At 40.9% G+C, this 22662-nt stretch overlaps 2 protein-coding genes across 6 annotated transcripts in view; both read right to left on the minus strand.

The window, feature by feature from the left end:
- Window positions 1-4489, minus strand: part of LOC117512650 (calcium-responsive transactivator-like) — a 30789-nt gene extending 26300 nt beyond the window's left edge. For all 5 annotated transcript variants that reach the window (XM_034172804.1, XM_034172801.1, XM_034172803.1 and 2 more), the window contains exons 1-3: window positions 4351-4489; window positions 1085-1161; window positions 911-995 (exon numbers count right to left, since the gene is read on the minus strand). In XM_034172804.1, coding sequence (XP_034028695.1) covers window positions 911-995; window positions 1085-1161; window positions 4351-4419 — 231 coding nt within the window. In that variant the 5' untranslated portion in view covers window positions 4420-4489. The remainder of the gene's footprint in view (window positions 1-910; window positions 996-1084; window positions 1162-4350) is intronic.
- A 2702-nt stretch (window positions 4490-7191) lies between these two features.
- lsm14b (LSM family member 14B) lies at window positions 7192-12767 on the minus strand. The gene is made up of 8 exons (XM_034171511.1): window positions 12647-12767; window positions 12371-12534; window positions 12163-12295; window positions 11937-12020; window positions 11742-11831; window positions 10470-10631; window positions 7802-7919; window positions 7192-7729 (listed from the first exon to the last, which is right to left on the minus strand). Exons 1-8 carry the CDS (start codon window positions 12765-12767, stop codon window positions 7585-7587), a joined length of 1017 nt encoding a protein of 338 aa, XP_034027402.1. The 3' UTR covers window positions 7192-7584.
- Window positions 12768-22662: the final 9895 nt, after the last annotated feature.

Consider the following 22662-nt stretch of genomic DNA (forward strand, 5'->3'; position numbering starts at 1 on the left):
TAAAGTAATGCACTAATTCTGAAGGTTTGAGTATTAAAACTCAAATATGCCGAAAGGCATTGTGGGAAAATGAGCCTCCGCATCACTGGTTGGTTGGTTATTTACCGGTATTTGTAAAAACACACATTACTGTAACGTGTGCGTTAGTTTTTACAAATAAATGTGTATTTGTAAATATGTAAATTTTTTAATTTGTAAAAACAAGGCATTTGCAAAACTGAAAATTCTGTTTAAATGTGATTCAGCACAACGAATAGCGACCGTGTGACAGTTGGATGCTATTTGCACTCTCATCCAGTAGATGGCAGTGTTCTATGCATTTTGGGTCAAAATCCATTAAACACTGCCATCTGTGTGCCTTCTGCCACCCGTCTAAAGAAGGTGATGCTCAATCGCTCAAGGGCATTCCAGGATTGCGTTATTTTATAATCTAATTGCAGTCCTCTGAATCAAAATTTAATCTAATGATGAGGTGCCCAGAGAGTCCCACCACTCGCTTCCACAAGTGTGTGGTCAAGATGAAACTCTGTAAGGGGCTTTCTTCTAAATATACTGTGTGCTCTATCTGTATTTTAGATACAATATTCAGAAAAAAAACCCAAAAGTTAAAAACTGTACACCAAATTCTGTTTTTTAATGAAAAATATATGTTGTATTATGCTGCCCCAGAAAAAGAAGAGTTCAAAGAATTCAGCCCTATACTGCCACAACATTTATGTCCATGAAATGCATGTAAACCTCTGACAACTATACATGGGAAGTAAAACTTTAGCTAGTAATTCATAAAGTTGATCTCAAAGGTAAGGTTACAATCTCCATTTTCTTTTTCAGAAGGACTCATGTCTTAGTGGTGAGGCTTAGTTATGCTCACTGAATCACACATGACGCTTAAAGGTTTTGACAGACTCACCGCAGGTAATAAGGACTGCATGTTCTGATTAGAATCTGCTATTGTAGCCAAGTAAACAAGGTTTCTGTGCAGAATCTGCTGATATCTGTTAAAAACAAAACACAAGTGTACATTTATTTGAAATGTCATCATGTGCTCCAAATCCATCCAGAGTTAATACAAAAGGAGACTTACTGTGTGCATTCAGCTGTTTTGCCTTTGCTTTGGTAGTCCATTATACACTGTATTAAATGATGATTTTCATCCAGCATCTATTGGAGAGAAAACATCCATTAACAGTTATCTCTGGTCAGAGCTACACACAGGGGTGTATGTATGTATTTGGGCACTGACACAATAATTGTAATTTTTCCTCTTTACACCAAGACAATGGACTTGAAAGGAAACAATCAAGATGGGATTGAAGCGTCGGCTTTCAGCTTTAATTCAAATGGCTCTACAAATATACCGTATTAACCACTTAGGATTTACAGTCATTTTTACCTGTAATCCCTCCATTTTCAGAGACCAAAAGTAACTGGACAAACTAATGAGAATGAACACAAATCATCACTTTTACAGCAAGTTTTCTTTCAACAAATTAAGTGATGGATATGTGATTATTTCCAAATCACTGAGCATGTCTTTGACTTCATTTACATCAGTCATCAGAAATACAATCAGTATGGTGCTGGGTGGTGAAACTGTCTGGAGTAATTAATTTTCAAAAACTTGAGTGTGCAAGAGACTAGTGAGGGAAGCCACCAAGACACCCATGGCAACTCTGAAATCTAATTTAATGTAACCTTTATTGAACCAGGTTAGTCCCATTGAGATCGAGATCTCTTTTGCAAGAGAGACCTTGGCAGTTATAACATTTCCAATTCACCTAACCTGCATGTCTTTAAATGTGGGATGAAACTGGAACACCTGGAGGAAACTCATGCAAATATGGGAAGAACATGCAAACTCCACAAGTGGGAATAAATCCCATGACTTTATTCCTGTGAGGCAACAGTGACAACCACTAATCCACCATGGTGGAAATGTTTCCATATCAATCCCCTAATTTGCCTAAAGAAACCTGGATGTAAAAGAGTTTTTTTTTTTTGTATTATATTTAGTTTGCCTGATATTTTTTAATTAAAGCTGGAAATGCACAGTAGAGGGTAGAGGTGGGCGATACCGGGACTTTTGGTATTGATCCGATACCAAGTAAATACAGACCCAGTATCACTGATATCGACACCAATACTTTTTCATATTTAAGCTTCATAGATCCATAGGATCCAAAAGACCGAGGATAGAATTTCGCCAAACACTGTACGTGACAACAAAATACTTTATTATCACAGTCAACATTTTTGTTTAAAAAATAATCACTCAACACAACTTAAAACAAAATCTCCTGAGGTAGAGGGCTGACTCGAGGAGAGCGCTGAGTGGGCGGGCCAGGCTGACCCTACCTGCATGGCTGTTGGCTGGCACCGCTGAGCCACGTGATGACGCAACAACAAAAGACCAGAGGGGAGGAGGGTGCGCTGCTCTGTGTTGTGTGACACAGCGCAGCGCTGCTCTTATGCCGCGTTCACACCGGGCGCGACGTGCGCGACTGCAGCCAAAGGTTGCCATGTAATCCCTATGTAAGGACGCCTTTTGGCGCCAAACCGTGCAGCGCGACGCGATAGACGCGAGTGAAGCAATGCGAGTGAAGCGATTTTGAGCGTTTTGCGCGTTTGTGGTGCGATATTGCGTCACGTCGCGTTGCCCTCCTCCATAGTTCAAAAATCTGAACTTTTTCGTCTCGTCGCGGCGTGATGACCAATCAGGGACTGAATATGTAGTGACGTGGAGATGTCTGGAGTTTGACTGAAGATGTGAACATGTCCTGTATCTGGTAGCAGCCTGTGAGCAGGACTTATGTCTTTTTTGTCCTTTATTTCACAATCATGACAGAGTTTTTGTAGCGAACAGCAGCACCACAGCAGCAGGGAGCGGAGTTTCTTTTTATTTTTATTTTACGTGCGCGCGCGCGAATCGTCCTGGAGATTATTTTACTTATTAACTACACAGCTGTATAATAAAACAAATGGTGACTGGTTTCTAAACACAATTATGACAGAGTTTTTAGAGCGAGCAGCAGCCCTACTTGCAGCAGCGGGAGCGGCGCTTTTTCCTTTTCTTTTTTTATTTACGTGCGCACGCGAGCGAATCATTTGTAGAGAATATTTTATTAATTAACTACACAGATGTATAATGAAACAAATGGTGACTGGTTTCTAAACACAATTATGACAGACTTTTTTGGGGGAAGAGCCAGCTGCAGCAAGCAGCGGAGTTTATTTTATTTATTTATTTATTTTTTTATTTACATGTGCGCAAACGAATGGGACAGTTGATCCTCAAACTGGGTCCCGCAGAGGTGGAAGGACCGCTGAAAGCGGCTGTCACCCAGACACAGCTCCTGCAGCAACTCGCTCCGTGTGATCAAAGTCCGTCATGTTAGCTTGACTGACAACCGGAGCCGGCGAGCGGAATGGAAGCTCTTCCTATTTGATGACGCACCGGGGCGAATTTTCGCAGCGAAAGTCCACCCAAGCAGAGCGACACACCGGGCGAAGGAGGCGTGTCCGTCGCCTGGCGACCCACGCGAATTTGTAGCGTCTGATCGCGCCTGGTGTGAACGCGGCATTACAGACGGAGAGTAGACTTTGATGAATCTGCTTGCACAGCAGTCAGTGCGTGCTGGAGAGAAAAAAGCTTGAGTATCGATCTTTTTACACGAGGATCGTTCAATATCAAAATCAGCGTTGGTATCGATATTATCGATATTAGGATTGATCCGCCCACCTCTAGTAGAGGGGCATCTTGATTGTTTCAATTCAACTGCATTGTGGTGATGCACAGAGGCAAAATGACAAAAATCAAGTCTGTCTAATCCTCATGGATCTAAGTGAAGAACTTCAAACCACCAAAAATAACTCGTTTTCAGGGTCAGTGTTATTTTTGGAGCCCCGCAGATTTAAAGCAGCATCTCAAAGAAAAGTCCTTATTTAGGACACCAGGTGTACAGTGTAATTTATAGGGTTAGTAGTTGATCCCCCCCCCCCAAAAAAACAAGCATTTCAGTCGAGATTCTAAAAATCACAGCAACGACTTTCCTCCACACTGTCCACAACTATGATGTCCAGCACGAACATTTAAACTAATGTGTGGCGCATAATTTGCTTATTAAAAGCATAAACAGGGGTGCGTATTTATTTATAATAAGCCGAATGCTCACAAAAATGTTATTTATGATAACCAAAGCCGCCGCGACGGCTTTGTCTGCTTCGCACCTGTAATTGCCTATAAAGTTGCCATGTCTTGTGATATTCAGCCTACTTTCTGGGCTGCGCTAGCATCCACGGAAAAAAAAAAAAAGATTTATCACGAACGCTCCTACATATCGATACTTTTACCTTTTGAATCGTCTGCTGTGTCACCTCCCCTTTACTCCTGGGGCGCGAAGATGAAAATGCCACCGACATTTTGTCATATGGAAAATAAATGGGCTGCTTTTATTCCAATATTTATCTGGAGCGCAGCCTTCTATTTGGTACAGTTTCACCATTAACAGTACAGGGAGGGGTAATAACGATAAGTGCTTACCGTCACACGTACGAAAATAGGAAAACATTACGATTTTCTCAATGTCGATTAATATGGAAGTGTCTTAAAAGTCTGTTTGTGTCCATAATATGGTTAGTTCGATAACTAATAAGGATGCGAATAAAATTAGAATAACCTCTCTCCCTCAGTTTTTGGTATCGCCCGAACAGCCTACCACTCTCGCTCACGAGACAGGGCATCCTTTTGATTCATGAAAGCCAATCAGTTCATACGCTGGAAGAAGCCCCGCCCCGTGGTTGGAAGACGGAGAACGTACCTGTGTGTGTCCGCTCGAAATTAAAGATTTAAATTCAAGATTTTATAACTGTAGTTATATTTAACCATTATTAGCAATTAAGCCGCTGAGCACTCATCACATTTGTGTGTCTGAGAAAATTTAATTTATCAAAGAACTGTTAAAAAGAAAATGAGCTAGCCATTATGGTGCAACTGCAGTAGAGTTCAAATGAACTCAGTGTACTTAACATGAGCTTGCATTTTATAACAAGCGACATGCATTTGTGGTGATTGTAAACAAGGGCGTAATTTAGAACTAGGAATTGGGGGGGGGAATAAAGTGAGAGGCCCGCAGGGCCGAAGCCCATAGGCCGGGGGTCTGGGGGCCGCTTTAGGCCTCCAGAAGCCAGCGGTTTCTAGATAAGCTCAGATGCATTCTGAGCATCCAGAACAGAGAAGACCAAAACGTCTTTATGTTTTATTAACATCCTGGTGTAAATAAGGTATTACCATGTGTAGAACTCAAAAAGAACGATAGGTTGAGTTCTCATTAAAAAAAAAAAAACTGCAATGTGGTAAAATGTATTCATAAATATGAAAGAACGGGCTCTTAATAATTATTAACTATTGCATACTTTTTTTTTCTCAAGATTTGTTTTTGCATAAGTTTGAAAAAACAACAGATCATAAGTTTAGGATAAATTACTTATGAATTTAATTTTCGAAGTGGCACTAATAACACTCATACTGAACATAATTTCGCTTGCATAGACTGATTTTGGAGATCAAGCAATAATTGCAGATGGGCTTTCTGAGGTCCCAGATAGCTTTTCTGGTTTCCTTTTCTAACTTTCAGAATTTAGTAAATTAGCATATGGTCCATTGATACTTATGTGTAGACACTAGTCCCCAGAGGCAACTATTTTTGGTTTCAAATCTGGGCAAATGCAGTCCCAGAAAATTCGAATATGACAAACAGGTGTTGTAAACAAGTCAATGCTGCTAAAAATACAAACTTGCAGAAACAAAGATACTATTCTGACATGGTTTTGCACGTAAGACTGGCATAGCATGTTTCAAGTACACACGTCAGAAGGTGGGGGACATACCATATTCTGTCCCCCCCGGTTGAAAAGGTGGGGGGGACATGTCCCTCCTATCCCCCACCAAATTGTGCCCATGATTCTAAAATTTCTATTGCAATTGTTTACCATGTGCCTCATCCATATAGGTGTCCCATCCAGATTATACCCAGTGCCCGATGTGTTCATGTGCAGCTTCTGAAAAGGTTCAGTTTCCGCCATGTTGGATTTTGACTCAGTCATTTCCCCCTATATACTTAAAATGAATTATTTTTCCATATCAGTTTGTCACATTGTTATTCTCTTTATGTATACACACACATTCCAATCCGTACACCCATGCACTTGCAGGTACATTTCACTGCATGTCAGAAGATAATTCTGAGTCAGGATTTCAGATGGCCATTCTATAAATGCCCTTCAGTGCATCTCCTTGCAGAAACATGGCTGCAGTGTTCATTTTTAACAGCATATTTGTTTGGTTTTAGGTTATTTTTCAGTTTTACTCAAACAGAAGACTTGATTAAAACCTTGATATTTAGTCTAAGGCCCAATCCTACTGCCCTTCCTTTACCCTATAGTAGTGCATGCAAAATTAAGGCTAAAGAACTATATGACCTAAAACAAGTCCAATGACTACACTTGCTAGATTATACAACATGACCAAAACCATGTTGCTGATGTTCCCACAAGTGGTACACCTCATCTAAATTACCAACTATTAATTTCACACCATCACTCCAACTGGACGCCAGGATCCACTGGGCATACCTAGTACTAATTTCAGTTTGTCTCCTGTCATGAAGGCAACAAATGTGCCGACATCTCATAAATTATAACTTTAGGACACGTCGCCAAATGATTGAAAGAGTGTTGTGCAAGAATGGAGACATTATCCAGGTATTTAATGCTTTTGCTTGAATTGCTATCTTTATTACGTCCATCAACGACGTAATAAAATAGGTGTTTATGGGTCTGTTAGCAGAATTATGTCAAAACTACTTCAGATTCTCACCAAATGTGCGCCACCTACACATATTAGGGCATGGAAGAATTCATTTAGAGGTGATCCGGATCCAAATTGGCAGATGTCAGAAATCTGATTGCTCTTGTCAGTCATGTATCCATTTTGTTACTTGGAAATGGAACTAAAAGAATCATTTGGCTCAACATTTTGATCTTTACAGTGTGTGGGAACAGGAGCTCAAATACAGTGAGAAAAAAGTTGTCCATGTGACATTTTCACACTAATGAAATAAATTGACTGATAAACACTGATCTGGTTTGTTCACCTGTGCAAGTGATGGTCAAGATTACTAATGCACACAGCTGATTTGGGAATTAGTTTATTTACATACTGCTTCAGAGACAAAGGAAACCATGCACATTGAGCAGTTTAAGGTCACATGTCGACATTCACAACACATTCAGGGGTGGTGGTGGGGGGGGTCACTATTCAAAGAAAATTAGATTTATAAATCTACCAAACTATTGAGAAATTAAGTCTTCAAGCAACAGAAAGAGTTAATTATTGGGAATAACAGAAAATAAGCTTTAAGCCAGTAGCTTGAAGGCAAGAGAAAACTTGTGCAATAAACTCAGTTAGGGTTGAAAAGATTCATTATGAAGATCAAGAAAAGCCTCAAGTTGAACAAGTTTCAATGTCTATCATGAGGCAGCATTTACCAACACACTGCTGGCATCAATGCACACAATTCAAAACCTTTACAGCCGTCCACTCGGCATTCTAATAGCACCTCCTCGACCTCTTCTTCCAGTGTGCCCACTTCGGAAACCCCGACTCTTCAGAAACCGGCCAGCAACCCCAAAGGTCTCCAGATTGCGCTTCCGCTCCTCTGCCCATGTTAATCTGAGACAAAGAAACTTTCCATGTCACATAAAAAAAAAATCTAAATAGATATTTTTCAATAAGTGTCTTTACCTGAAGTTATCAGATGAGATGTTGTCAAAGAAAGATTTTGCTTTGTTGTAGTAGCATTTTAGGCCATTGGCATTAGCCTCTGCATCAGAATCCAGTTCCCCGTCTTCCTCATTTTCATCTTAAAAAAAAGAAAGAAAATTCAAGTCCCTTAAGATCACTGGAATTTTGAAAGCTGAAACTGAAGGCCCTGTTCAGTTGTGAAATACAGCTTCACTAGAATACTAGTCAGCCAAAATGAGCACCCATTTCCTACAAGAAAAGACGAACAGAAGAGAATGTAACCACTCAAATATTTAACCCTAACTTAAGATTTATGTAATTTTATTACATGACAAATTCCCATTTACTTTAGATAATTTTAATACAAACCTACCAAATGCATATTCATTTATTTGAAATGCATAATCCTCAGCTTTATGTATTTAGTATTAATAAAATATAATTACTCTAAATCAATAAGGAGAAAGAGATTGGCGAAAAAGTTTTGGGATAGTCAGAGAGATGAAGAAAGTAGACAGGAGTACAAGGAGATGCGGCGTAAGGCGAGAAGAGAAGTGGCAAAAGCAAAGGAAAAAAGGCATATTGCGAGCTGTACAAGAAGTTTAATAGTAAGGAAGGAGAAAAGGACTTGTACTGATTGGCCAGACAAAGGGACAGAGCTGGAAAGGATGTGCAGCAGGTTAGGGTGGTAAAAGATGCACATGGTAATGTGCTGACAAGTGAGGAGTATGTGCTGAGAAGTTGGAGGGAATATTTTGAAGAGCTGATGAATAAAGAAAATGAGCGAGAGAAAAGGCTGGATGATGTGGTGAGAGTAAATCAGGAAGTAAACGATTAGCAAGGAAGAAGTGAGGGCTGCTATGAAGAGGATGAAGAGTGGAAAAGCAGTTGGTCCAGATGACTTTCCAATGGAGGCATGGAAATGTCTAGGAGACATGGCAGTAGAGTTTCTAACCAGATTGTTTAATAAAATCTTGGAAAGTGAGAGGATGCTTGAGGAGTGGAGACGAAGTGTGCTGGTTCCTATTTTCAAGAACAAGGGTGACGTGCAGAGCTGCAGTAACTACAGAGGCATAAAGATGATCAGCCACAGCATGAAGTTATGGGAAAGAGTAGTAGAAGCTAGGCTTAGAAAACAGGTGAAGATCTGTGAGCAGCAATATGGTTTCATGCTGAGAAAGAGCACTACAGATGCAATGTTTGCTCTGAGAATACTGTTGGAAAAGTACAGAGAAGGACAGAAAGTTACATGTGTGTTTGTGGACTTAGAAAAGCTTATGATAGGGTGCCAAGAGAAGAGTTGTGGCATTGTATTAGGAAGTCTGGAGTGGCAGAGAAGTATGTTAGGGTAGTGCAGGACATGTACAAGAATAGCGTGACAGCGGTGAGATGCGCAGTCGGAATGACAGACTCATTCAAGGTGGAGGTGGGATTACACCAAGGATCAGCTCTGAGTCCTTTCTTGTTTGCAGTGGTGATGGACAGGTTGACAGATGAGATCAGACAGGAGTCCCCATGGACTATGATGTTTGCAGATGACATTGTGATCTGTAGTGAGAGTAGAGAGCAAGTTGAGTCTAGTCTGGAGAAGTGGAGATATGCCTTTGGAGAGCAGGGGAATGAAAGTCAGTAGAAGCAAGACTGAGTACATGTGTGTGAAAGAGGGAGCCCAGTGGAATAGTGCAGTTACAAGGAGTAGAACTGGTGAAAGTAGATGAGTTTAAATATTTGGGGTCAACTGTTCAAAGTAATGGAGAGTGTGGTAGAGAGGTGAAGAAGAGAGTGCAGGCAGGGTGGAGTGGGTGGAGAAAGGTGGCAGGAGTGATTTTGTGACCGAAGAATATCAGCAAGAGTGAAGGGAAAGTTTACAAAACAGTAGTGAGACCAGCTATGTTGTATGGTTTTAGAGACAGTGGCACTAACAAAAAGACAGGAGGCAGAGCTGGAGGTGGCAGAGCTGAAGATGTTGAGATTCTCTTTGGGAGAGTGACAAGAATGGACAAGATTAGGAATGAACATATCAGAGGGACAGCTCAGGTGGGACGGTTTGGAGACAAAGTCAGAGAGACGAGATTGAGATGGTTTGGACATGTGCAGAGGAGGGACCCAGGGTATATAGTGAGAAGGATGCTGAGGATGGAGCCACCAGGCAGGAGGAGAAGAGGGAGACCAAAGAGGAGGTTCATGGATGTGCTGAGAGAGGACATGCAGGTGGTTGGTGTGACAGAGGAAGATACAGAGGACAGGGTGAGATGGAAACGATTGATCTGCTGTGGCGACCCCTAACGGGAACAGCCGAAAGAAAGAAGAAGAAGTTAAAGCAGAAATGAGTCCCCCCCCGAAAGGGAAGGAGGAGTCAAAATTTGAACCCCATTTTGGGATAGTCTGGTCCCTAATGAAGCTAAAATGCTAAAGTCATTTTATCACAAAAGTCCTACAGGAGCTGGTTTTCATTACACTATGCAAAAGCTGGAGAACCACACCCCGCTCCCCCCCCCCCAAATCAGGCTCGAAAACTTCAAACACCCCTCATATTTTAGGAAGTTATCAAAAATTTTAACTTTTGTTTCGTCACTTCTTGGTCAAGACTCCACCCCTGTTCCAGAAATAAAGAAACTGTTCTTGTAGAGTGACACCTTCAAAGAAAGCTACGCAGAAGTTGACCAACCTCTTATTTTCAGTCTGTCCTGGATCTCCCGCTGTAGCTCCTCCTTATTGAACTGGGCGTTTGACAAGTCAAAATCAAAGTCTGTGTCAAACTTAAGGGTGGCAAATGGAACTTTTGGTACCATCAGCTGGCCTCTATTACGGACCCTGCGCCTACGAGCTCCTATAATAAAATTCAATTTTAGTGGTTAAAAAAATGCACCAGTTCAATTATTCAGTAGCAGTCTGAAGCATAATGAAATCTGATTCCTTTAAAAATGGAAAATGAATGGAGACGATTGACTAAAAAGAAAAAAATTTAACCACTAGCTTGACTACAGTTATGTAGTCAGAACGTATGAAGGAAGCAGACATGTAAAGTGTGCATTCAGTAGTGATCAGTACGTCTGTTATTCATATTGGCAACTTTTTACTTTTGCTTCTTACCCTGTGTTCTGCCGGAACCTCAATTTCCCTGAGGGTAGTCTCCCAAGGGGTTAATAAAATTCCATCTAGTTCAGGTAAATCCTTATATCATTGGTTCAAATATGGAAGAATGTTTCAGACACCAGATATAGGTTGCAAGATCACTTAAAATAAACTTAAGCAGTGTTAAGATAATTAAAGCAAGCCTTCGGATGCTCTACTCATCTTACTTTGTTGAAGATATAGTTCTAAGTAGTTAGGAAGTAAACACGAGTCAAGTTAAGTCAAGAAGCTAAAGTCTATTACATGCTCAAGTCTACTTAAAATAACACTTAACTGCATTTTCTGCACAATATACCATTAGGGTCAACATGGTCTTTGGCTCCATTAGTTTATGGTGGCAGTAGCATACATAAATAGTCCCCATAGAAACAGTCATGCTGCCAACAGCATGTATTGTAACCAATCATAAAATGCATCATTAACTGCACTACACAATCTTGAAGTTTAGAAAAGTGTTTGGCGTTCATTTGGAGCTGTACTGCTGGTTGCCCCAGTGATACCCATCGTTAAATGGGTGTCTCTGAATACAGTGTAAGGGTACAAGACGTATAATGCTCAAGAGACTTCATTTCTGCACAGCAGAGTCACCAATGTTAACTTAATACTTAAGAGTTGACAGACACTTCCTAGTGTTAATTTAACACCACTTTTGCTGTGTAAAAAGTGAACTTGTCTGGAAGCTTATGGCAGGTTAAATATGCACAAGGCTGTTTAGACTTTAAATTTGTTTGACATGCAACAAGTCTTAACAGCTGCATTTAAAAGGGGGTTTGTTGGAGAATCAGAAATAAGCAGGTGTAGATACCTTGTCTTCCTGTGGGTGCCGGCCTGTTATTTCCAGTCTTTGGTTGAGATTTTTCCTGCTGGGTAGCGGATACCTCTGGAGTTGTCCTTGCTTTAACGTAAGGCATAGATGCTCACTTTTTGCAAGTTGAAAGTCAGCTACAAATAAAACAGACGAACCAGTGTGCCAAGCTTACTCATGGGTCCCATGTTGTACTTTCTGATTTGGGTGCTTTCTCCCCCCAGTCCTCTGTGGCTCCTTTCCCCTGCTGTTCCTGGAAGCCTTGCCTCTGCCTAGGTGCTACCATAGGAACAGTTTTTGAACAGCCTTTTCCACCATGAGACCCCTTTTAACTTGCAAGCCTGGTGACCAAAGATCAGAGACCCATGAACCAAGTATCAGTTTAACTGCTAGTTTACTCCAATCTGCTATTGCGGTTTACCGTAGCCAAGAGCTGCAGCATACTGCTGATTAATCAGAGCGTTTGCACCAAGCGTGTTGTAGAGAGGCATCCTTACAGGACTAAAAGGGGCTACAGTTGGGTGTGGCTGCACATACGCTGAGCCTGCACTCGACTGTACAGAAGACACAACTTTACACACACATACGAGTCGAGTCTCCATGCATTTTATGATGCAAGCGTTTCATACCTGAATGATAGCCGGATCAGGAGGTAGGCCACTGTGAGATCTCAGAGGCTCACACAGAACAATATCCTTAATATCACTCCCCCGGAAAGTGATGTAATCATAGACGTCATCTCTGGGCGGCGTCGGTCGGTCTGTAGGTCGTCCCTCCGTCCCTAAACACTTAACTGATCAAGAAAGAGCGTTTGACAAAATTTAACCCAAAAACAAAACCCAAAACACTTGTTTCATTTGAAGGCCGGATTCATCTTTATCAAGCACATAGCTTCATAAACTCACCTTTTGCCAGAACTACTGTGGAATTGACTTTATCAATTGTGTACAAGATTCCCTCATAACGATTTTGAGCTTTGGAAATTAAGCCAATTCTACAGCCAATGTAGGGCTTTGCTGAACTCATTGTAGAACACATCAAACACTGCTTAGTCAAGTAGCATCAGCAGGGAGCCGTGGCACCAGAAGCTCTTTATACAGGTGACTGTGACCCTGCCCACTGATTACACACCTGGCAGTAATGACACAACTACTGCAGGATTCATTTGCTTTGAGTTCAATAAAACATTTTCTGTTCATTACTGTCATCATTAATAAAATACTAATTAATACCAACGTGCAGGAGAGTGTATGCTGAGTTATATCAAGCTAGATGCCACTATAAATAGCTATCTTTTATATTTTTGTCTGCATGTAGATGCAATGGGAAAAGACAAGATAAAATAGAAGTGTGTTCATTTGAAAACTGCATCAAATATTGCAAGAGCAAAATATAAACATTAATTATTTTTTCATGTGTATGGGGAATATAACAAATATTGAGAAAATGAAGAATACTTTATAAATATATGAAGTAGATTACAGCAGGTGTAAAATGTTATAATACTACAGAAGTGTTTACTGTACTCACACACTCACCATACACCAGATATTATTGAATGGATATATGATTATTGATAAGAGAGAAGACAGATTAGCCTTCCTGTGGCAAGTATATTATGAATAACTGAACACAAGTGATCTTTAATGGTTCTTTTGCTATGACTTGTTTTGCCCACTAGATGTCAGTAAAATGCACTGTTAACCGAAATTTCAAGTAATGAAACTTTTGACAAAACAGTGGCTGTGAAGCCTCATTTTGATATCATGAGTCATCATATTTAAAATTTTGTTTGAGTTGATGTGCTGTCATTTCTGAAACTTACCAATTTTGAAGCATTTATACATTTCCAATTATTCCTTGCATTAATATAATAGGAATAATAGGATGTATGGAGTCGGTGAGTGAGGTCATAGCTCACTAATCATGGTGTCTAATCAGCATCTTGGTATGGCACACCTGTGAGGTGGGATGGATTATCTCAGCAAAGGAGAAGTGCTCACTATCACAGATTTAGACTGGTTTGTGAACAATATTTGAGGGAAATGGTGATATTGTGTATGTGGAAAAAGTTTTAGATCTTTGAGTTCATCTCATACAAAATGGGAGCAAAACCAAAAGTGTTGCGTTTATATTTTTGTTGAGTGTACATGCTTCCCTTAGGCAGTATTATTAGACGGCATTGCTTAAAGTTTCATTGTTACGCAGATGATACCCAGCTTTATCTATCCATGAAGCCAGAGGACACACACCAATTAGCTAAACTGCAGGATTGTCTTACAGACATAAAGACATGGATGACCGCTAATTTCCTGCTTTTAAACTCAGATAAAACTGAAGTTATTGCACTTGGCCCCACAAATCTTAGAAACATGGTGTCTAACCAGATCCTTACTCTGGATGGCATTACCCTGACCTCTAGTAATACTGTGAGAAATCTTGGAGTCATTTTTGTTCAGGATATTTCATTCAATGCGCATATTAAACAAATATGTAGGACTGCTTTTTTGCATTTACGCAATATCTCTAAATTAGAAAGGTCTTGTCTCAGAGTGATGCTGAAAAACTAATTCATGCATTTATTTCCTCTAGGCTGGACTATTGTAATTCATTATTATCAGGTTGTCCTAAAAGTTCCCTGAAAAGCCTTCAGTTAATTCAAAATGCTGCAGCTAGAGTACTGACGGGGACGAGAAGGAGAGAGCATATCTCACCCATACTGGCCTCTCTTCATTGGCTTCCTGTTAATTTCTAGAATAGAATTCTTCTTCTTACTATAAGGTTTTGAATAATCAGGTCCCATCTTATCTTAGGGACCTCATAGTACCATATCACCCCAACAGAGCACTTCGCTCTCAGACTGCAGGCTTACTTGTAGTTCCTAGGGTTTGCAAGAGTAGAATGGGAGGCAGAGCCTTCAGCTTTCAGGCTCCTCTCCTGTGGGAACCAGCTCCCAATTCAGATCAGGGAGACAGGACACCCTCTCTGCTTTTAAGATAGCTTAAAACTTTCCCTTTTTGCTAAAGCTTATAGTTAGGGCTGGATCAGGTGACCCTGAACCATCCCTTATTTATGCTGCTATAGACTTAGACTGCTGGGGGGTTCCCATGATGCACTGAGTGTTTCTTTCTCTTTTTGCTCTGTATGCACCACTCTGCATTTAATCATTAGTGATTGATCTCTGCTCCCCTCCACAGCATGTCTTTTTTCCTGGTTCTCTCCCTCAGCCCCAACCAGTCCCAGCACAAGACTGCCCTTCCCTGAGCCTGGTTCTGCTGGAGGTTTCTTCCTGTTAAAAGGGAGTTTTTCCTTCCCACTGTCGCCAAGTGCTTGCTCACAGGGGGTCGTTTTGACCGTTGGGGTTTTTACGTAATTATTGTATGGCCTTGCCTTACAATATAAAGCGCCTTGGGGCAACTGTTTGTTGTGATTTGGTGCTATATAAATAAAATTGATTGATTGATTGATTGAAGTTTCTTATGGAGCCTTGAATGTCATGTTGACTGTGCTTTCTTCAAAGCCACATATATTGACTTTGGACATCTTCATGCAGGCACAGGCACCATGTTCTTGCATTTTGCAGAAGACCATCTCAATGAGCATGTTTACAAGGACACATAAACTGATCATGATATGATTTTTGGAAATACTGGATTATTAAAGTGGTTATGTAAACAGCATAATGCAATATGCTTATAGGATTAAGGCCAATATCGGATCATTCATTGTTTTACATTTGCACATGTGCAAAATTATTGTTTGTCAGTCCTATTGTGTGGTTGCAAAAGCCATTAGTTTTTTTCTTTTTTGTTTTTTGGAGAGAGAGAGAGAGAGAGAGAGAGAGAGAGAGAGAGGGTTGCAAACGTATTCAGCCCCTTGGTATTTCACGCGTTTTAATTTGTTTATGGCATTTTAAATACAAAAAGTAAATCAGGCTTCTCAATGTAAAAGAAAATTCTAAAATAATCTTCCTTAGACTCAAACTGAAACTAAATCTCTACAACGTGATATAAATTAATTAAAAATATAAAAGCCAAGATGGTGGGTTGCATAAGAAATCAGCCCCTTTTGTATAATACCTGCTAATAATGAGTTTAATTGCCAGTTTTTGTTTTTTTTTCTCAGACAAGTCAGGGGATGGATACATGAACATTTCCAAGTCACTGAATATGTCATGAACTTTATTTACATCAGTTATGAAAACAGTGTGGCACTCTATGGTAAATCAGTGTGGAGTAGATAGTTCTCAAAAACTGAGTGACTGTGCAAGAAGAAGAGTGAGGAAAGCCAAGGGGCTGAACCCACTGTCTATACACACACACACACACACATACACACACACACTTGCTATATATATATATATATATATATATATATATATATATATATATATATATATATATATATATATATATATATATATATATATATATCAAGTGTTGATGTTATAGCCCAATCTACAATATTGTGTAGACTGTGTGTTCAAAATTATGGAGTTTGTTGTCATTTCCATTGTTGCCAAAAGATGCCCTTAACTTCCAAATTTGATAGAGATCGGATGAAAACTTTTTGAGTGACATCGAATTATGTGCTTCTAATTTGGGGAATTTTACCATTATGCTGGTGCATGCAAAATATTCAATTCAACTGATACAGCATTACTTGATATTTCATTCTTGTAATTACTTTTTTCAGGTTCAGGAAGGCACAGCAACCAATCTGAACCATGACAACATATCTATATGAACACAGAACAATATTTAATTTCAGACTTTGTTTTTTTTCCAGATAAACCTGCAGTGTTACAATTTTTTCATTTTGTAAGCACTTGAAATAATAAAATATGTTCAAATAAACTGGTTATTGTTCATTTATATTGAGGAGTTACAGTTGTATTAACAGTATGTTGAATATCATTGAATTTGGATTGTTTGTTTTCCCAAAAATTCGAGTTTTGTGACCATACCTTTTGTTCACCAAAATTCTGTAGTGTCCATACATAGCCCTGGAGAATCCTCTACCCAAAGGATGTCAGTGGATCAAATGGTATGTAACAGTAGTCTAGCTTAGTCTTTATTCATAACAGAAAAGTTGTTTTTCAATTCTCATTTGTAGTGAACATTTTGGCACTAACAGTTGGAAACCGTAGTGTCCGTACATCATGTATTGTGCTAAAAATCAGGATAGTAAACAGCAAACCATTGATATTTCAGCATATAAATTTTAGTAATACACAAATAAAAAATAAAGCATGATTTTGAATAATTATATTTTTTGTGTAGTGTCTGTACATAGATAACTTCAGTTCTGTTATATGGTAGCAGAGGTCGCATTAAACAATTTCAACAGAAGTTATTTTGATTTGCTGTATGTATTACTATGTGTATTCCCACTTTGGGGATGGATGTTTCAAGTTAAGCAATAAAGTTACTTTTTTTCAGAAATGATGTCATGTTCTATTTTTGAAATTTTGAGCCGTTTCCATGTGAAATCACGAATAATTCCTTATATACTGATTGCATTCCATACCAAGAACTATGGTCACATGCATTGTCAGGAAAGATGACTTTAAGCTTGCTCTCAGTTTGTTTTCATCTTGGAGTATAATACGTGCCATGGGATTAATATACATGCTGTTGAATTAAACTGCACAGTTTTTGGTACCTTCCAGGAGTAAGTGAGGTCATGCCGGACTTTTCCATTGCAAATGGGGAGGTCCACGGAATGAATTCGGTGGTGAAGACGAGGGAATATATCTAAAAATGATTCTAACATGACAAGTATGATCAAATGAAGTAGTAATGTGTTAAAATTAAGAGTTGATTAGAAGATGTATTTTACGAGTAAGTGAAATGAATGATTATATGAGTTGGTTTTCATAAAGAGTGCAGAGTCAGAGAAAAAGAGGGAGTGAAGAAGATGTCGCAAGTGGGGCAAGAAAAACTGATGTGAAACAATTGACCAAATGATTAAGATGTTGGTGAAATATGAAATGAATAATAAGGAATGAGAATGTTTGTATATGATCATATGAATTGTTTTTATGTGAAAGAGAGTTGAAATGAAATGATTGAATATGATTGATGTGATTTTCAAGAAATGATTTAAAAGAATTAATTCTCAGAAAAGCTGAAGTGTTAACAGAAAAGAGGAACTTGAGAAATAAGTTACTGGTAGGGGCTGCGGAGATTTCCAGTAAAGCAGAAGGAGAAGGGAGGAGGTTTTGAGTCAACAGTGTCCCCATGGTAGCCAAGATCATCTGAGGACGACTGGAGTCAGGAACATATATAAGTTGTTGAAACACCAGAAAACGGGGTTATTCTTCCAGGGAGAGGTGCTGTTGCCACTACTCCCCTGCTACAAGAAGATCACAAGACTTGACCATCTTGTGAGCATTAATTGGAATCGTGGAGTGAGAGGATTGGAGCCATGCAGAGTCATTTGAGAGATATTACAATGGCCATCCAGTTACGGAGTAGCAGAACAATGGAGGATAACCACTGGCCTTAAGTCTGAGTGGGGAGTGTTCAACGATTACTCTCTCAAGGAATATCACAGCATACCAGAATGGATTAGATCAACTTGTGGTTGATTGAAGATGGAATAATATCTTATGTGGATTAACTTTGCTGAAGGATCACAAGATCGCACAAGGATCGTGGTCAGCCAACGACTAATAGCTGATGAAGAGGAAATCAAGTTCATCGAGCTGGGGACCTTAACCTCGAAAACCTTCCTCCCTCACTCCCAGGAAAATTTGTTAAGAAATCAATCCAGTCCCAGTCAAAACAAGATCAGTCAGAATTATAGTATTAAAAATAAATAATAAATTAATTAATTAATAATAATAATAAATCTCAGCCAATCATTATTTTAATTGTATTTGTATTACTGTTGTGAAATCATCACCATATAACTCATGATGAATATGTTATCGGCCCTTGCAAAACCTGCAATAAAACTCCAAGCATGCAGTCAAAGTGCTAAGGCTCGGACATTGGATTATTGATGCTTCTTAAGGTGTGAAAGTTAAGTTTATTGGGTGCACAACAACAAAGTGCTCTAAAAGGTTAGTCTGGTTTTCAATAAAAATAACACATCCTGGGGACTCGCTGTATGAGTCACTAAATTTAAAATCTAGCAACATTCCAAGAGCCCTGATCCATAAGAGGAGAGCTGCCATTAACGGGCGTGGCCAGTTCGTATCCTGGTTCCTGAGGAGGCTATTCAACCGGGGTGCGAGACCAGCTTCAGCGGGGTGGACGTCCGGATGGAGGCAGTGAGCAGCTAGACGAATCTCCTCGACACCAGCTTAAATAGCCCTTGTGTAGCCTTGCCGGGTAATACCCGTGGAGACACGAAGGTCGGACCCCAGAGACGGAGAGCTGGTTTTACACAACCACACTCATCAGAGGGTGAGTGTGTGCTGTGTATCTAGGTAGTGGGATCGGACACGTGACGCCCGAACAGGGACCTGACAAAGTGTAGTCGGGTCCGTGGAAGAATCCTGGCCAAAGGAGAGTCTTTGCCATTGGGCAGGTGGAAAGCCCCTGAATAGATCACCGAAGAGGACAGTGTTGTGGAGAGTGTCGGCTGATGGCTTGTATAGGTCCAGTAACGGCTTGAAACATATCTGTCCTCCAGAGGTGTGAAAATGTGGAGGCGACCACCAGAAAGACGAAGTAAAGGAAACAGGAGTAATTATCCCAGGGAGCTGGGATCGGGGACGAGAAGCAGACGGGGATAGCCTGCTGGATCATCATTAAATGACGAGGAAGGGAAGCAGGCAAGGGAGCCTGCTGGATCGGCTCGTCAAGAAAGCAGGTATGAGAATATACCGTGCAAAATGATGATCTACAAGAGAGAATAGGATCATCACCCCGTGAGGTTCCTGAGGGGAGAAGCGGGAAAAGGAGCAGCTGATCTGGAATTAACCTCTGGAATTATCGCTGAATAGCCAAGTAGTCTGTCACTCATCCCTGACTCAAGGTGCCAAGAGAGGCTATGAGAGGCAGACGACTCGAGACGACAAAGACCATAGCTGAAGTCAAGGAGACGACAGTGGTGGAATCAACAATCTCAGCAACCGAGAGAATAAAGAGAGGACAATCATTACGAACCAGTAAGTTTAGTATTAAGAACAAGCAGTGAAAATATGGCTGAAGGAGAGCCAGGACCCGTAGCAAACCCTGAATCCGAACATGAAGGGAAAAAAGAAGTGGATGTCCGGCCACACAGAGTGGTATTGTAATGGACGAGGATATGATACTTGGGCAGAAACTGTTCAGAAATATGTCATAGATCAAAGTGTGGAAACTGATGAAGAACGTTTCAAAGAAGACATGGCAGGAATTATACACACATTAGGGATATACTATCATAAGGAGGGGCAGATCCTGGCCGTTTTAAAGAGCCCACCAGTCCCAAAGGACAAGATGGGGACCAGAGAGTGGCTTGTATGGTGGTGTAAACTTCTCGGAGAAGAGTGGAAAAGAGGACAAATCACCACCTTAATAAGCCCAGAGAAAAGTTATGACTCCGTAGTAAAAATGACAGCTGGGTTGTTGGAAGTAGAGACGGTCCTGGTTGATGTTAAAGCAAAATCAGCGTCTGTATATGCTGAGTTTAAGTCCACGGCAGAATGGCTAAAAGGGTTAGGAAGAATGCTTAAGGAACAATATCCTATAATGGAAGATATGAGTGGAAGTCAGATCCTCGATAATAAAGACGAAGGAAAGATAGACTCCCAAGCCGAATCCAAACAAAGTGATGAGGAACACAACCCAGAGGTAGGTGGAGATTAATCGATATCCTCGGGAGGTCGTAATCCTGGGGGAAATGGTCAAGAATATAAAAGCCCGGACCAGCTCCACACAAGCTTTGACCCAGAGTGGCCAAAATTGCCCCTAGGAAGTGTGAGAGGAACAACCTCAACAGCTAGAAAACAGACAGAACGCCTGGTTGAGCAGGATAAAAGACGAAGAAGCCTTCAGGGAGTGTCTGGACAGATATTCCATCAATCGCCGGAATGTGGGCCCAGAAGCTTGGGACAGCTTAAAGCTGAAGAACATGCTGCCGGACCGAGTTACCATATTAAAGAGGAAGGGCGTTCGCAGGAGATCTTTAGAAAATCTAAAGCAAAAACCCACCATGTATACACTGAATCTGACTACATGGAGGAATTGGACCCTATGCCTGAAGGAAACCAAATAAATGGTTGCCCAAGATGGAAGACAGGCATATCATTATTTTGGCAGTCCTTGGGATATGATGGAGATAGTCTCATTGTCTTCACAAATCCCAGACTGAAATTGCCAACCGAAAATTCCGAGCAAAGCTCAAGGAGCGGGCAGGCAGAGAATACCAAGAAGAGCTTAAGAATATAAAGGGGAGCAGATCTGCACGGAAGATCGATGGTGATAACAAGCGCACCGTGAATGGCTTATCATGCACTCATACATGTGCCCTTTGAAAGCTACCCAGGGAGAGAAAATTCGATTGAATACATGGAGGAAATGCTGAAAACTCTGGGAACAGCTATTGATTTGGCCAAAGAACGCCAGCATCGGCGGGTGGTGATATGTGTGGATGGATTACGATCTGGACATATGACATGGGAAGAGGCAGAAAAGGTTGCCATGGCAGCCGGGAACCTATACATGCATACCCCAGGAGCATGGGGATCAATGAGAGAAATTGTGGTGGTCACTAGCAATGAGCAGGAGCAAGATCGAGTGAGAAGGGCACTTGAAGCGGTAAACCTAGGACCAACTAAAGCAGGTCCAAGGAAGGGTGCAGTTGGAGCTAGTGGAGTGGCAACTAGTCCCCCGCTAGTGATGCAGTCCATCCCCACGGCGACGAGTGAGAAAAGATCAGTTCATGCTGTGGGAGTGCAGCAATTAAGGATTAAAACCCCACGACCAACATTAAAACGAGTTGCAAGTGGGCTCCAGACTATCATGCACCCCACAAGCTCCCAATCTCGGATGAGAGAGCCTTTCCAGGCTCCTCTACCGGATAATGGAGAAGAGGATCCTATATTAATTCCTCTACCGGTCGGAAATGCCGAAGCATCCGGGTCACCCCGAAAGTCGGAACACAACAGGGAGCTTCAACCACGAGACCCATGTCCTTCCCATGAATCTGATGTGGATGACGACCAGGAAAGAGAGTCTGAAGAGGAGGTCAATCCACAAGACTCGGAAGAGGATGAACCGCTATCTGTGGTAGGGGAAAGAGAAGTTTCACACCCAGAACTACGAACTGGATGCTACAGAGGATGAAAGAAAGGAGTTGGGGTGTATAATGTGCGTGTAGCATCAGGAGAATTGCAAGAGATATCAGGGGTCAACCAGTGGAGACCCACGAGATAAGCGACAAACCTATGCTCCAGAAGTTGGGCAAACTGGGTATGACATCCCGGAAGAGTGGATTGAGCGACAAGATGAAAAGAAAACTCTCGAGGTAACAGCAACTGTTGTAGAGTGGGCTAATATGCTAATGTGGCCCTTCTATCCTACACTGACTGCCTGTAAAGAGTTAACAAATAACTTCAGAGTCGCCTATTTAGGCATGGCCCATGATGTGATGTTGAGAAACTAAAAACAGCAGCTCTACGATGGTCACGGCCAAGTGTTGAGGAGAAATTAATGAAGAAAATCTGGATGATGAAGAGAGAAACAATTCCACCATCGTCAGGATTACAAGCGAGTCTCTCAAATCAGGACTTTCCTGCGGGATCTAGAGAGCAAAGTCTGCCAGCAATCAAGCTGAAATTCAAGCAGAAGGCAGGGAATTCCGGGAATTAAGAAATTAAAGATGCTGGTGAGAGAGAAAGAACAAATGAGGACCTGAAGGACTATTTGAAAGAAGTGTGGCCCCTTATTGACAGAGCTTCTAACAACGAAGAGGGTAAATCTAT

The sequence above is a fragment of the Thalassophryne amazonica genome, chromosome 6, assembly GCF_902500255.1.
Source record: "Thalassophryne amazonica chromosome 6, fThaAma1.1, whole genome shotgun sequence".
NCBI lineage: Eukaryota > Metazoa > Chordata > Actinopteri > Batrachoidiformes > Batrachoididae > Thalassophryne > Thalassophryne amazonica.

Bases quoted from the DNA above. Each gene is read 5' to 3' on its own strand.
- lsm14b (XM_034171511.1), bottom strand. From the start codon at position 12,767: ATGAGTTCAGCAAAGCCCTACATTGGCTGTAGAATTGGCTTAATTTCC. The intron at 12,021-12,162 runs GTAAACCGCAAT...TTCCTATGGTAG, and splicing joins TGCTGCAGCTCTTGGCTACG to CACCTAGGCAGAGGCAAGGC. The intron at 7,730-7,801 runs GTAAAGACACTT...TCTTTGTCTCAG, and splicing joins ATCTCATCTGATAACTTCAG to ATTAACATGGGCAGAGGAGC.